At 38.5% G+C, this 15,806-nt stretch overlaps 1 protein-coding gene across 2 annotated transcripts; it reads right to left on the minus strand.

Annotated features, from left to right (window-relative positions):
- Positions 1-627: 627 nt before the first annotated feature.
- On the minus strand, positions 628-15,054 carry c1h12orf56 (chromosome 1 C12orf56 homolog). 2 transcript variants are annotated; one of them, XM_055191324.2, is made up of 13 exons: positions 14,795-15,054; positions 11,030-11,219; positions 10,592-10,670; positions 5,221-5,563; positions 4,516-4,604; positions 4,168-4,312; positions 2,787-2,875; positions 2,608-2,697; positions 2,159-2,255; positions 1,958-2,032; positions 1,790-1,867; positions 1,460-1,638; positions 628-1,366 (listed from the first exon to the last, which is right to left on the minus strand). In XM_055191324.2, the coding sequence occupies exons 1-13, from the start codon at positions 14,816-14,818 to the stop codon at positions 1,252-1,254; spliced, it is 1,593 nt and encodes a 530-aa protein (XP_055047299.2). In that variant the 5' UTR covers positions 14,819-15,054; the 3' UTR covers positions 628-1,251. The 2 variants fall into 2 exon arrangements, with proteins under 2 accessions (XP_055047299.2, XP_055047298.2); XM_055191323.2 differs by having other exon boundaries at positions 14,649-15,054.
- Between the last annotated feature and the right edge of the window lie 752 nt (positions 15,055-15,806).

Here is a 15,806-nt window from a genome sequence, read left to right on the forward strand (position 1 = left end):
GGCGCACACATTTCAGAAAATAAATCATATAAATAAAAGAAATATAAAGTAATACAGAAACAAAACAAAAGGGGGGGGGGGGGGCAATCATTTTCTAGAATGTCAAAGTCTTTTATCAGTCCAGCAAATTTACAAGCCTGTTTGCTTTTCATATAATATAAAGAAGGAAGGTAGCTTTCAAGAAATTCTTTTTTTAAATACAGAAAAATAGGTTTTGATTTTCATATATATATGTTTTTAACCCACTAAATTCTCCTAATGAGCCCTGTTGTCTTAAGATAAAGAAATACACTTTCTAATCCATTATCAATTATATTTTTAAGCTTTAGTTCAACCACTCCGATCTTTCTAAGTTCATTCTTTATTATTTCTCATTCATACTTTTGACACAAATAACATGTTCAACTGATTCCTCTATTCCACAGTGCTCACATTTTCCTGTTGGATGGTTAAGCGCTTCTTGTCGTATCCAATATAATATTATTTTAATAATATCAATAACATATTAGTAACTATTTCTTTTTAATGGCGACTACCATACACGCAGGATTACCACCAATTAGTAACTATTTATTACCTTAGGTATTAATTACGTTTTTTTTTTTTTTAAAAAAAGGGATACAAATACATATTTAAAATAAAATTTTATTTCAGGCCATGAGGTACATAGAGTTCCTGGAAACACATACAATTCTCAAAGTGCAAATAAATGATATCCAAATATAGACCCATTATTACCAAATAAGTGCATCCGTACAAGTGTCTAGTTACTGTAAATTTGAATTTATGACATTTCTTATATAAAATACTGTGATTAATCTTATATACTTGATGTCCTACAAATTAATTGATGACTTAAGTGTATTATACAGCCAACTTTTATATATTTACATAAAATAAATAGTTCAAGTAATTTTGTATATTAAATGTTGTGATGTTCCTGCCCTGTGGCTTTGCATACCATAAAATCCAACATTCTTACACTTATTCTAGTTAATAAAATCCTGAGTATAATAAAAGGTGATGTGCTAAACAGAGTGTAATCCTGCAATCTCTGTTTAAAGCAAAAAAGACACAATACAAGACTTCAATATTAAGGTGCTGCATAGTCATTCAAAGGCATATTTCCTCATAAGAACATCTCTGCATCTGTGCATGTGCAGAAGAAATTCACTGGAGCGAGAGAGAGAGATGCGATAACATAGACAGATTTAAAATGTCAGGATCTGTGAGCTGTAGCTGCAGTAGAGCTCAGGGTTTCTGAAGAACCAGACTGATGAGCTGGGAAAGCAGAAGCTGGGTGGGTTGACTGATGGGGTACTGCTGGGGCAACTTGTGCTTCAGCGCTGACATCTTAACATAGTACCTATAAAGCAACAGCACACAAAAGCATAACAGTTACACAATTAAAAGTAAACAATTTAGTGTGTAAATCTTGCTAATGAATTTAATGAAGAACCTGAACTCTTCTTTAAAGGTTGTCCGGATGTACTTGCTCAGGTAGATGCTGTGCTGTAGACAAGCTAACAGAAGACGGCATCGCTGGTACAGAAGAACCGCCTGAGATGGGCTGACAGGATACTGCTCATCCGAGAGAAGCAGAACCACCTGCTGGGCTTGATATCCAACAAATGGCAGCTATAATAGAGAGACGAGGAAACAACAAAACGGATGAAGTACACTGAAGGGATTTCAAACACCTATATACCTTTCTGGAACAGGCATGCTCATCCAGCATATAACCACAATGACACAGTATGGGCTATGAACATGAAATTGTAGACTTTACCAAGAAAGGGTGAGGTTTAATCATTCGAAGCACCCAGCTGACCGTAAGGAAATGTCCCAGAGCAGGAATGCGACTAGCCTTCAAACCACAAATGAAACGGTTAAAAATGACCAGTGTTATATATCCATTTTTGACACCATGCATATGCTTTAGAAATGTGCTACTCACTTCCTGACAAAGAATGACAACCTCAAAAAGTAAAGCAGATGCTGCATCCAGATAGTCCGCCTGCAAACCCTGCAGCTGTGACATATGAGGTTTAATATAACATAAACATGCCAGAATAAAACAAAATAATGGCAAAAAGGAAATACACAATATTAATATTTTTATTGATTTCAGGACTGACACAAGGGGAATATCTTATACCGTAGTATTTGAGGATTGGGAGCCATTAGTAGAATCTGGGAGTTGAAGTTCTGGATCACACACTAGGGCAAGCAGCATGTTTGCTGTAAGCGCCCCCCTGCATCAAAATAGTTATTAAATAAATAAATAAACAAACCCACACTGTAAAAAATACTTTGCTGCCTTAAAATTGTTTGTTGAATCAACTCGGATCTACAAGTCATTTCAACTTACTATTATTTATCTTGACTAGAGATGAGTTGTTATAACTACAGGTGAGTTGTTACAACTTATAAAATTACGTTGACTTTTCTCAACTATATTTTATAAGTCGTGACAACTAATTTCTGTTGACCTGACTTGTAAATCTGAGTTGATTCAACAAAAATTTTTAAGGCAGCAAAGTTTTTTTTACAGTGCATGTAATCCTATCAGAACACGGATGGTATAGTGAAAATTAAATTGCTCACTGTTTGGCTGTTAGCATGCTGAGTCGGGCCGGTTCGATTTCGGTTTCCCTGAACATCAGGCTTAATATCTGAACCACTAAAGTACAAAGGCTGGGAGACAGAGAGACATCAGCTTACACATAACCACAAACCACATGTCTAACAAGACCAGCTACTTTTGCTTTTATTACAAGGCTTACAGAAATCTGTCGACTGTGTGTATTCCTTCCCGGGTGGCCTGAGAGCTGTCAGACAGTGTTTTCACCAGGAAAGGATAAAGGTCAGATGACTGAAGAGAAAAATGAGAGTGACAAAGCTTGCTTATATTCATATACAGTGAGGAAAACAAGCACTTGAACACCCTGCTATTTTGCAAGTTCTCCCAGTTAGAAATCATAGAAACTATTTATTTGTATGATACAGCTGCAAATAAGTATATGTCTATCAGCTAGAATTCTGACCTCTAAGACCTGTAAGTCTGCCTTTAAAATGTCCACCTCCACTTCATTTATTGTCCTAAATTAGATGCACCTGCTTGAGGTCGTTAGCTGCATAAAGACACCTGTCCACCCCATACAATCAGTAAGAATCCAACTACTAACATGGCCAAAACCAGAGAGCTGTCCAAAGACAGAATTGTACACCTCCACAAGGCAGGAAAGGGCTATGGGGAAATTTCCAAGCAGCTTGGTGAAAAAAGGTCCACTGTTGGAGCAACATTAGAAAATGGAAGAAGTTAAACACGACTGTCAATCTCCCTCGGACTGGGGCTCCATGCAGGATCTCACCTCGTGGGGTCTAATTGATCCTAAGAAAGGTGAGAAATCAGCCCAGAACTACACAGGAGGAGCTGGTCAATGACCTGAAAAGAGCTGGGACCACCGTTTCCAAGGTTACTGCTTGTAATACACCAAGACGTCATGGTTTGAAATCATGCATGGCATGGAAGGTTCCCCTGCTTAAAGCAGCACATGTCCAGGCCCGTCTTAAGTTTGCCAATGACCATTTGGATGATCCAGAGGAGTCATGGGAGAAAGTCATGTGGTCAGATGAGAACAAAATAGAACTTTTTTGGTCATAATTCCACTAAACATGTTTGGAGGAAGAAGAATGATGAGTACCATACCAAGAACACCATCCCTACTGTGAAGCATGGGGGTGCTAGCATCATGCTTTGGGGGTGTTTTTCTGCACATGGGACAGGGCGACTGCACTGTATTAAGGAGAGGATGACCAGGGGAATGTATTGCGAGATTTTGGGGAAAAACCTCCTACCCTCAGTTAGAGCATTGAAGATGGGTCGAGGCTGGGTCTTCCAACATGACAATGACCCAAAGCACACAGGCAGGATAACCAAGGAGTGGCTTTGTAAGAAGCATATCAGGGTTCTGGCGTGTCCTAGCCAGTCTCCAGACCTAAACCCAATAGAGAATCTTTGGAGGAAGCTCAAACAAAATTTTTTGTTCAAATACGTATTTTCCTCACTGTAGATCTGTATCAGTAAATGTCCTTATTATGAATATCCTTATTCCTTAAACATCACATTCATTCACATAAATACTACAAACTTTGTAGTTTTACCCTCCAGAAGAGTTTTTTGATGGTGGGATTGCGGTATGTGGCTGTATGGAGCTCCTGCAGGAGTAAATATAAACTCTCCAGACTGATGTCCTCTTGAAGCAACTCTCCGCTTAACTGACTGAATAAGTGACATGTCCGCTCCCAGCTGCACAAAGTAACAGTAATCTTCATTTAACAAACACTTAGTCAGTCGTTACATTTAACTACAAAGACAAACAGGATACATTTTACATTGGGTTACCAGCATAATTCTTTAACCAGTAAGCCACATTACAGCCTTTAAGGGAGATTTTTATTAGATGGAGAGTTGCTTTTTCTTGTGCAAAAGATATCAAGATGTTGCATTACCTTATCTTGTGATATTTCAGTTCCTCTGGAGACGATGAGGACATCCCACATCTCTTTCTGTACGTTGGGTCAAGCATTAGCGTTGATCTCTACAAACACATAAAAGCTGGTGAGTGATTTGACAGTTCTTGTCGCAAAGCCCAAGGCAAATACTTCTATTTTTTTTTTTTTTTTGAGCTCTAAGCATACAAATAGAAAATGTGTTTACATGAAAATGTTAATTATTATGAATTAATATTCAAAAAAGGTTCTAATTTGTGGCCTAAACACATGCTACTTAGAAACTAAGGGGGTGTGCACACCAAATATTTTAAACGTGGCTGAAAACACCAAATGGATTCCGAATGCCAGCTGTTTTTCAGCTGAGCGCCAGCTTTCTTTAGACGAGTGCTTTGGTTGCTGTGATACGTATATGTCATTGTACGTTGCGCCAGTTGGTTGTTGAGATATTTGTCCCGCCTTTCCTCCACTGTGATTGGACGGCCATGTGAGAACTGACATTGACGGGCTGAGCTTTTTACCCAAAGTTGAATATCTTTCAACTCTCAACGCTTAGCGCTGTGCGCAGAAAAAACGGCGAGCTTCCATTGGAAACAATTGAAAACCTACGGCAGTCGAAGGTGTGAAAGCTTTGGTGTGCACACCCCCTAACAGGTAGAACTGAACTCATATCCACACCACAAACCCAGAGAGTCAGGCACATACTATAATGTAACTGCTCCAGGAGCTCTGAAGGTGTAGATATATTCGTGAGGTAGGAGACACAGCATAAAGGTGTAACTCTTCCTCCTTGTCATCCTCATCCTCTTTGTCTTTCTCCGCCAGGGTTCTCCTCACCAACTTTGCCAGGCTCGAACTCCTACGACTGAAAGATGGAGCCCATCTCTCCTGGTTTGGGATGCTGGGTGAAGGCGCTATACTTGAGCCTGAGGAGAGGGCAGGAGAGGGGGGCTGAAACAGACTCAAGCCCAACAAATCCTTGTTTGGACATGAGGTTGAACGCCTCTTTGTGATGATGCTGCTGTCCTCTTCCAGCAGTCCTCCATCACTGTAAAAAGGAAAATAAATGAATGCTTTGTAGCTTATGTAGGATCCACATACGGGGGGCGGTTTCCCAAAAAGGGTTTAGATTAATCCAGTACTTAGCTATATTAGGACATTTAAGTCGTTTTTTTTTTTTACAAACAATCAGTACAAGGTGTTGAAGGAACAAACATGCATTATAGTCTGGGACTAGGATAAGCCCTGTCCGGGAAACCACCCCAAAGTGTTTTAATTAAAGGGGACATTTCACAAGACTTTTTTAAGATGTAAAATAAATCATTTTATTTATTTTTTATATATTTTTATATATTTATTTATTTTAAAAACTTCTTGAATATACGTCCTATGAATCTTATGTGTATAAGATTGTGAACATAATAATCTGAATATTATCTATTTAACAGGGCCTGCAAATTAAAGCATTAAAGCAACCAAACCACGGTTTCACGGTGTTGCGGTATTGCCATTGCATCACTAAAATGTGTTATTTTTAAATGCCAGGTTTAAAAATAAAGCCTTTAAATTATGATATGCTTTCAAAAAATATATAATATTTTCGTAATGTATATTAAATGTAAACATAAAATCAATCACATGACTTAATAATTAAATGAATTTTGTATAAACACAGCTCATACCTTGGAGACGGTATCACAGAAAATTTTTGTGGTTTTGAATCCTTGACTGTTTAAAACCTCGGTATACCTCGAAACCAGTTACCGGCCCATGAATGAAAGATCAAAATCACAAGGAGGCGCCAGTGAGGGACTCACAGTGTACAGTGGAGCACAACTCTTGGATGCTACACAACGTTGTTCATGTAACTTCATTCTGTCTCAATCTGCTCTAATACGATGCAGAATAAAGAAAAAACCTTTCCATGTTCTCAGCATTTCCGTGGAAAATGGCCACAATCTTATTTTAGTCACACTGACCTACTTTATTCAATGTTAATGTCTGAGAAACTCTCAATGATAATGACAGACCATCTCTGCACTCAAGTACACCACCAATTCAAACCTAAAATAAATGTTTAAACGTTAGAAAGCTGGCTCTACACGAACACGATTTTAAACATCCCCTGAGACGCTTCCCATGTGGTTATACGTGTCTCCTCAGACAACAGCAAGTGCTCACAAATTTGTGTTAAACATGAACTAATGGTCTCCCTTGGGTGTTATTCAACGAAAGAGGTGAGAGTATCTGGATAAACATCACAATACTGCTCTCAGATGAAGCAACACCACAGTGATGATGATGCTGCTCACATTGGCATCTCTCATTTCTTCCTCAACAATTTCGTAAACACACGTGTGAAACTAAGCACCAAGGCTTTTAATTGGACGTTTACTGCTCGGTGGTTTCCGTCTCATATTGTGCCCTGGCAACAGCGTGAATGACGCCAATGGCCTCCCACCCGTCCCCCCGCTCACAGGTTGTAAAATCTTGTCATGGCGTCTCAGCAGTGCAAAAGGCATAACAACAACAAAACCATCAACTATGAGTTTAAACCACAAATGATACACATTAAACCTGAGTAGGCTACTGGTTTGCTATTTACAAGATCTACAATATATATTACCTCATTAAACATACATATGAAACGTGACCTGTCCTCATTTCAGAGGCTTCTGTTACATCCTCACAGAGAAACGCAAATAGCATCTCTATTTTCTTTCTTTCTGTCTCATTCTTCACACCATTCTAGCATATGGCTCATTGGGAGAACTGGTTAATCCATACCCAAGTTGATCCACACAAGTTAATCCATACACACATTGGGGGAGAGGTAATTCGGTATCTTCAATTCACCTAACTTGCTTGTTTTAGGGCTCGAACCGGGGACCTTCTTGGAAATTTTGATACTGATATCGGTTTTATTATTTCGTTTTATTAAATTTGCTTTCCCTTTTAATAAAAAACTGAGGTGTACATTCAATATGCAGCTCCTTCTCCTCTCTATAAGTGAGTTTCTAAGCAAATGCTTCCCCTTTGCTCCTGAAGTTAAACTATTATATACTTAAAAACCATAAATCAATTTTGTACCACATTTTTTAAGCTATTTGAAACAATTACTTGACGCAATTAAACCAGTTTTTGTTGCATAACTGAGAAAATGTTTACTTCCTAAAACAATTGTTGCGATGCTTATGCTGCGTTTACTTTAGAGGCGTGAAGCGCGAGTGATTTCAATGTTAAGTCAATGTGAAGACGCGTTGATGTGCGTCTGGAGGTCTCGTGGCGCGGATGAGGCATTTGGCGCGGAAGACGGGATTCCGCCTCACGCACGTCTAGTTCGCGCGAATGGTGCAAAATGAGCGCCTGGCGCGGTACGCGCTGTATATGCGAAATGTGCTTTTTGTGCATTTTGCGTTTGACGTGAATTGCCGGCTGATGCTCGAGTTGAAAAATTTGAACTTTGGCGGAATATTGCATTAACTAATCAGGAGCCTGCTTGCTGCTGTGGCGGCAGCCCCGCACGGAGTCACTCATTCAACCTGAAGGAACACTTGATATTGTCCAAAGCAGTCGTCCGGCACTATACGACACAAGTTCTTATTTCTATAGAGACAGGAATAAAAAGGACCTCTCTTGGAAGAGTGTCAGTGAGGACATCGGGCAACCTGGTAAGTTGTAATACACATTTCAATTTTGAGTCAGTGACGTTTATCGACCCGCGCCGTTTATTTTCCCCCTATAGTAAGGTTACCAAATACAAACCAGTAACTCTATCGATTAATGCGCAATCAACATCAGTCATCTTGCAAACAGACAACCGCATAGCACTTGCACCTCCCACAAGAAGTGGATTTTGCCTCTGACGCGCGTCAAATGCTTGCATTCAAACTGTTGCGGTAGACGCAATTTTGAAGCCTGAAACGCGGTTGGTGTAAACGCGGCATTACACTGTAAAATATGGAAGTCGAGAGAGGACATACACATTATTATTTTTGCTTGCTTGTTTTCTCGTGATCACGACTTAATTTCTCGTGATCTTGAGATAAAAAAGGTTGTTTTCTCGTGATTTCGACATAACAAAAGTTGTATTCTTGAGATGGGATTAAAGCTTACGTGTACTCGATAGAAAGTGTTGTTTTGTTTGTAAACAGCAAAAGCATATTTTGCTAAATTAGCATGGATGAACAAATTAGATTTTACTTGGATCAGAGATTGGCTCAAGCTGAAATAGAATTCTCAATATTTACAATTTTACAGTGGTGAATTTAGGGACCGTCTTTAAGTTACTTAATAATATACACGTTTCTACTTTTAACAGCATTTAAATGGTATGACTGAAAGTCAACAAACACTCACAAAACCAACGTGCTTATGTGGTTGTCAGCTAAAATGCACACTTTTTAGGATTTTGATATTTATTTAAATAAACTGTTAAATATAATTGAAGATAGAAACGTGTACAGTATTACTTTAGCGATGGGTAAATTCCCGAACATGAACAGCCAACTTAATTTATTTTATTTTTTTATCTTTATTTTATCTATCGGCTCAACATTAGCTACACGTGTGGTAACAGCGAAGACCCCAACGTATGTAGTCCACTTCAAAATACACTAAATATTATGGACAGGAAATTACATTCTGACATTTGGATTATCATGTCAGGATAACGAGAAAACAACTTTTGTTATCTCGAGATAACGAGAAATTAAGAAATTATTATTTAAGAAAAAATAATAATAGTGCATGTCCTCTCTCGACTTCCGTCAGTAAAAAATACTTTGCTGCTGTAGCCTCTTATGGAATGGCTGAAATTCCACAAGGGGGCGTATTTGTTCCTCAGACGCTGCACAATAAACGTGACATCCGAATATATTCATTATAAATCGTGAATGAAAAGTGAGATTCGAACGAATGTCCGTTAGTGAACTAATTGTTTACAGTACTTATATCGTACGTAATTTGGTCAGAACGTCAAGATAGTGAGATGAACAAATCGTTTGGATTAAAATGCTTGGATATTCCATTTCCTTTGACTTTTGGAAATTTACGAACAATTTGTTTTGGACAATTTCACCGAAGCGGATAAAGGGAAGATTTTGAAGGTAAGTAAATATCCTAAATCGGCGCACCCCCCCCCCCCCCCGGTTCAGGTAACTAACAACTAGATTACAGTTTTATGACTGCTATAAATCATATGATGCTTTGTGTGTGCGCTTAATGGAATCCCGAAAGTCTAAGCTTTACAACGATGTGCCGCATGACCGTATTTTTTGAAGATCTAATTCTTCAAAGTTACAATGACGTTTATGCAGCCTCACGTGCAAGGGAGGGGGTGTGCCGTGTACGGCACAGTGTTCCTTATCAGTTTAAACATCTTTTGTTAAATCAACTTAGATTTACAAGTCATGTCAACAGAGATGAGTTGTCACAGCTTATAAAATATAGTTGAGAAAAGTCAACTTAATTTTATAAGTTAAAACAACTCACCTGTAGTTATAACAACTCATCTCTAGTCAAGCTAAATAATAGTAAGTTGAAATGACTTGTAAATCCGAGTTGATTCAACAAAAAATTTTAAGGCAGCAAAGTATTTTTTATAGTGTATGTAAAGGTTGAACAATTGAGGACAACTTGTTAGAGCCTGAGCATCAAGAAATTATTATTATTATTAACCTCTGAAGCTTTATCACATTGGTATACTACAGTGTACAACTTATCGCCGTATACTGTCAGCTTAGCAGAGCTAAGAACTTAATCAATTTAGTGTCCAGGCAACTAAGCACAGAATATCTTGTGCTCTGATGAGATCTGTATATAGCGATGTGATCCAGAATATCTCCACATTTGTAGTTTGTAAGCACCTGTTAGTTTAATATGATGGCTTGCGTGAGTTGCCAAGCAAACGTTTGTTCATTCCAAACATCGTAGGGGCAATAAAAACCTGTACTGTGCAGATAAAGCACTTTGAATGGGTCGGTGTCGCCCAGCACTATTAGTGATGAGCACAAATAGACAGCTGTGTAGCAGTGAGAATGTGTTGGTAGGGCCATTAACACTGAGAGGTTATTACCTCATTGATGAGGGAGAGATTCTGCAGCCAGTGGATTCGGATGGGGCTGAGCGAGTCGACAGGAGCACGCTGCTTGTCTCTGTAGGGCACACAGAGAATGACAGACAGGACCATAAGAAGATTACGCTAATTAAAAGTTAAAGTACTAAGTAGAACGATCTATAATGAACATAGACTTTATGGCTGTTTGTCAAGGTCAGCGAGTCATAAAGGTCATCAAGATCGATAAGTTCACAGATAAAGGCTGAGTGTCTTTGCATGTCCTGCCAACCGTAAGGTTACTGCTTAGTTAGGCTTACCTTTTTATCCTGCACTGGTTAAGCAGCTTTGCAAAATCTCAATGTTAAAGTGTCTGGCTACTTCTTAACTCTCTGATACACACTCACACCTGGTGCATGTGTCACTACTGCTACATTTAATTCAATTAACCCTTTTTACCCTCCAGAGAATGATGGGCTCCCAAGTTGAGTCCAATCAATGGTGATGCAGGTGGACAAACTGGCTCATTCTGGCTGAATCCTTTGGGCTCTGTGCTCTTTTTCCCAGCATTCTTCGCAGTATGGACAACACGAATATGCAGAGAGCGCTCACGATGCTGTCCGCTGAGGAAATCCGGCAAATCGTTGACCTGTGAGCAGAGATGTTGTATTTTAGAGAGGCTGATCTGGTGTTAACAATAACAGAATGCACTACCGAGCCCCTAAGGTGACATTGGAGTAAAAAAAAATCTTAAGTTTAGTTTCATGTGCTCACGTGAAACTTTCATGTGCTCACGCAAAACCTTCATGTGCTGAATTTTTTTTTAAAGTTTAGTTTCGTGTGCTCACGTGAAACTTTCGCGCGCGCACGCGAAACTATTGCAAAGGTTTCACATGTGCACACAATAGTTTCAATGCAGTAGTTTCACGTGCACATGCAATGGTTTCACGTGCGCATGTAAAACTATCGCATGCTCACGTGAAACTTGTGTGCCCTACTTTCGCATGCGCACGTCAAACTTTCGCAATACTAAACTTTCGCGAAACTAAACTTTATTTAATTTTTGCTCAATAATACGTTTCTACTTTTAACAGCATTTAAATGGAATCTTAAGTTTAGTTTCATGTGCTCACATGAAACTTTATGTGCTCACGCAAAACCTTCATGTGCTGAATTTTTTTTAAAGTTTAGTTTTGCGTGCTTATGTAAAACTTTCGCGCGCGCACGTGAAACTATTGCAAAGGTTTCACATGTGCACACAATAGTTTCAATGCGGTAGTTTCACGTGCGCATGCGATGGTTTCACGTGTGCATGTAAAACTATCGCATGCTCACGTGAAACTTGTGTGCCCTACTTTCGCGTGCACACGTGAAACTTTCGCAAAACTAAACTTTCGCAAAACTAAACTTTATTTAATGTTTGCTCAATTATACACACGTTTCTGCTTTTAACAGCATTTAAATGGAATCTTAAGTTTAGTTTCATGTGCCCACGTAAAACCTTCATGTGCTGAATTTTTTTTAAAAGTCACGTGAAACTTTCGCGCGCGCATGTGAAACTATTGCGAAAGTTTCACGTGTGCACGCAATAGTTTCACGTGTGCACGCGAAACTAAACGCGCTAGTTTCACGTGCGCATGTGATCGTTTCATGTGCGCACGTGAAACTATCGCATCCTCACGTGAAACTTGTGTACCCTACTTTCGCATGCGCACGTGAAACTTCCGCAATACTAAACTTTCGCGAAACTAAACTTTATTTAATTTTTGGCTCAATAATACGTTTCTACTTTTAACAGCATTTAAATGGAATCTTAAGTTTAGTTTCATGTGCTCACGTGAAACTTTATGTGCTCATGCAAAACCTTCATGTGCTGAATTTTTTTTAAAGTTTAGTTTTGCGTGCTTATGTAAAACTTTCGCGCGCGCACGTGAAACTATTGCAAAGGTTTCACATGTGCACACAATAGTTTCAATGCGGTAGTTTCATGTGCGCATGCGATGGTTTCACGTGCGCATGTAAAACCATCGCATGCTCACGTGAAACTTGTGTGTCCTACTTTCGCGTGCACACGTGAAACCTTCGCAAAACTAAACTTTCGCAAAACTAAACTTTATTTAATTTTTGCTCGATAATACACACGTTTCTGCTTTTAACCGCATTTAAATGGAATCTTAAGTTTAGTTTCATGTGCCCACGTAAAACCTTCATGTGCTGAATTTTTTTTTAAAGTCACGTGAAACTTTCGCGCGCGCACGCGAAACTATTGCGAAAGTTCCACGTGTGCACGCAAAACTAAACGCGCCAGTTTCACGTGCGCACGTGATCGTTTCATGTGCGCACGTGAAACTATCGCATCCTCACATGAAACTTGTGTACCCTACTTTCGCATGCGCACGTCAAACTTTCGCAATACTAAACTTTCGCGAAACTAAACTTTATTTAATTTTTGCTCAATAATACGTTTCTACTTTTAACAGCATTTAAATGGAATCTTAAGTTTAGTTTCATGTGCTCACATGAAACTTTCACGTGCTCACACAAAACCTTCATGTGCTGACTTTTTTTGAAAGTTTAGTTTCGCGTGCTCACGTGAAACTTTCGCGTGCTCTTGTGAAACTTTCGCGCGGACACGTGAAACTATTGCGAAAGTTTCACATGTGAACGCAATAGATTCACGTCCGCATGCAAAACTATTGCATGCTCACATGAAACTTGTGTGCCCTACTTTCGCGTACGCACATGAAATTTTCGCAATACAAAACTTTCGCGAAACTAAACCTTATTTAATTTTGGCTCCATGCCCCCTTAGGCTCCATCATTTACAGCTCAATAGGTCTCTATATATAGCTATCCCCCAACTCCTCCAAGTTTTTTGCCCAATCCATCCTTTACCACCATTGCCTCAATCTCTGCTGGTATATTTATTCCAGTATTCTCACTAATATTCTGAGCTTGGAGCCATCCCCTGGGACAGCATGCCAAATATACTTTATTTCATAATTGATTACGTTACGCGAACTCATGAAACATTTTTTTTAATCATTCTTAAACACCAATGACTTTAGATATCTGTCAGATCGCAGTTGTGATTAAATGACATTGACTGGCCTTACTACATCAGCTTACATTATTTTACATCAGACTGTATGATAAATCACTAAACCAAAGGATCTACTAAATTGTGACAACAGGAATGAATAATCTTTCAATAACTTCTACTCATGAATAATTTATTAACATCACTATATTTTCATAAATCTGCATGTTGTCTTTCCAACAGCAAGCAGATGAATATGCAATTATTATAAGCTAATGACAGATTAATTACTGTTCTTTCACCATGGTGACATTTACATTTTTTACGCAGTAGGGCTTTTAGAGTCTGAAATGTTCATGACTCAGCTCTGGGCTGTGTAAAAACATAAAAAGCTTCCCAAATAAACCTTTAAAGGGGTTTAGCATGACAAAATAAGTAAATCTTCTCTTTACGTATCATTGTCGGCCTATTTTCTCTATATTTTACTCTTAGTATGAATAAAATATTTTGTATTTATACTAAGTTCTTTACTACTTACTCATCAAAATGTTAAATATGATTATTCTCTTATATAGCTCAGTGGTATTGCGTAACTTAGTAGCGTAAAAGGACATTGGTTTGAACCCACATACTGAATAAAATGTATTGTAGTGCCAAAAAATAAGGGTCCGATAAATTCGTAAATGTACACACAATTGAATATCTTAAACGCTTTAATAAATTGTGAAAAGCTGCATATATAATATTTACACAAGAATTTACAAAAATATTGTTGTAACAGTTTTATGTCACTGCAAGGCAACGCTTTACATCAAGTCAATCCACTATACATCACATTTTTTGCACTGTGTGCTGCTTTATATGACTATTTAGTATATTTTATTGCAAAAAAAAAACCGCACTGTCGTTTGATTATATTGTAGCTCATTTATTATATTCTTTCAGAAGATCAGCGCAAGGATATTACGCACAAACCTATATATACACAGCTAAAAGTAAAACATCACAGCGTCTTGTTTGTAAAGAATGCTCGCTCACCAGCTCAATGCTCGTGATGTCTCGAAAGCTGAGCGCCTTTCGCAGCGCGCGCGGACGATACTCGCTGAGGTACACGCGCTCGTCGCTCAATATCACGTGCATAAAAACCTTCTTCACCGACCCCGAGACCACCACACACGGCTCACAGGCTCGAATCCGCTCGTACACATCACGGCTGGTGTTTCTCTTCAGGAAAGAGTCCAGTTTACTGTTTGCGCTCCTGGCCATGGGAATGCGCTTCGCTCCTCTCCAGGTGTCACCTTCAACCTCACAGGTGCTTTGCGCATCCTGACATATTAAATGTTACACAAGTGTCATAAATACATCGTTGTTTCTCTGGAACTCGAAGACGACGGCGCTGATGCTGTATTTATCTGTCAGTGATACCGGAGCCGCGTTGTCATTGCGCATGCGCAGCCACGCTTATTAATAGTGCATTGCTGCTTTCATTAGGAATCAACATACATACCATAGAGTAAAGACCATAACAATAAGAAATGGGAAGAGCATACAAGCAATATAACCGATTGACTATTCCTGCAATGCTTTGTAAAAGACTAATTTTTTTTTTAATAAAAAAAAAAAGAAACGACATTTCTATATTAGTTTTAATGTTGCTTTTGCGTTTGGAGGTGAAAGTTTGCAAGGTATTTCTGGTTAGATTTTAAAGCTGTGGTTTTGTAAGTTTCAATGGTTCGCAATAGATTATTCATATTATGGAACAATTTCGCCACCTTGTGGATAAAGAAACAAAAGCACCTTAACCTAAGTGAACTGTTGGACACTATGCCACATCTCATGCAGGAAAAATCTGAAACCAGGATATCAGATCTTGAGGGTGAAATTTTTCATGTAAGAAATATTAAGATACACTGTACATTGTGCTGTTTTAAACCAATGCTGGGTAAATATTGTATATTTTATTAACTCAGCCATGAGTTGAAAGCACCCAGCACTGGTTTATTTAATAACCCAACATGTGTTCTGTACAATATTTACCCATTGGGTTAAATATAACCCAACTAAATTTAAATTGCAGATTTTATTTAGCAATTCATTGGATTCATCAATTAAATTATCAATTAACATTAATAAAGAGACATTGTTATACAAAATTGCTCTAAATAATTATTTATGTGACGGGACACAAAAAAGAAA

The sequence above is a fragment of the Misgurnus anguillicaudatus genome, chromosome 1 (assembly GCF_027580225.2).
Source record: "Misgurnus anguillicaudatus chromosome 1, ASM2758022v2, whole genome shotgun sequence".
NCBI lineage: Eukaryota > Metazoa > Chordata > Actinopteri > Cypriniformes > Cobitidae > Misgurnus > Misgurnus anguillicaudatus.

What these genes read in the sequence shown, in the direction of transcription:
- c1h12orf56 (XM_055191323.2), bottom strand. Translation starts at nt 14,876, where the DNA reads ATGGCCAGGAGCGCAAACAGTAAACTGGACTCTTTCCTGAAGAGAAAC. An exon ending in ACATCACGAGCATTGAGCTG is followed by an intron (nt 11,220 to 14,648) that starts GTGAGCGAGCAT and finishes CTCTGCTCACAG; the next exon opens with GTCAACGATTTGCCGGATTT. An exon ending in CCTGGAGCAGTTACATTATA is followed by an intron (nt 4,605 to 5,220) that starts GTATGTGCCTGA and finishes ATGTGTTTGTAG; the next exon opens with AGATCAACGCTAATGCTTGA.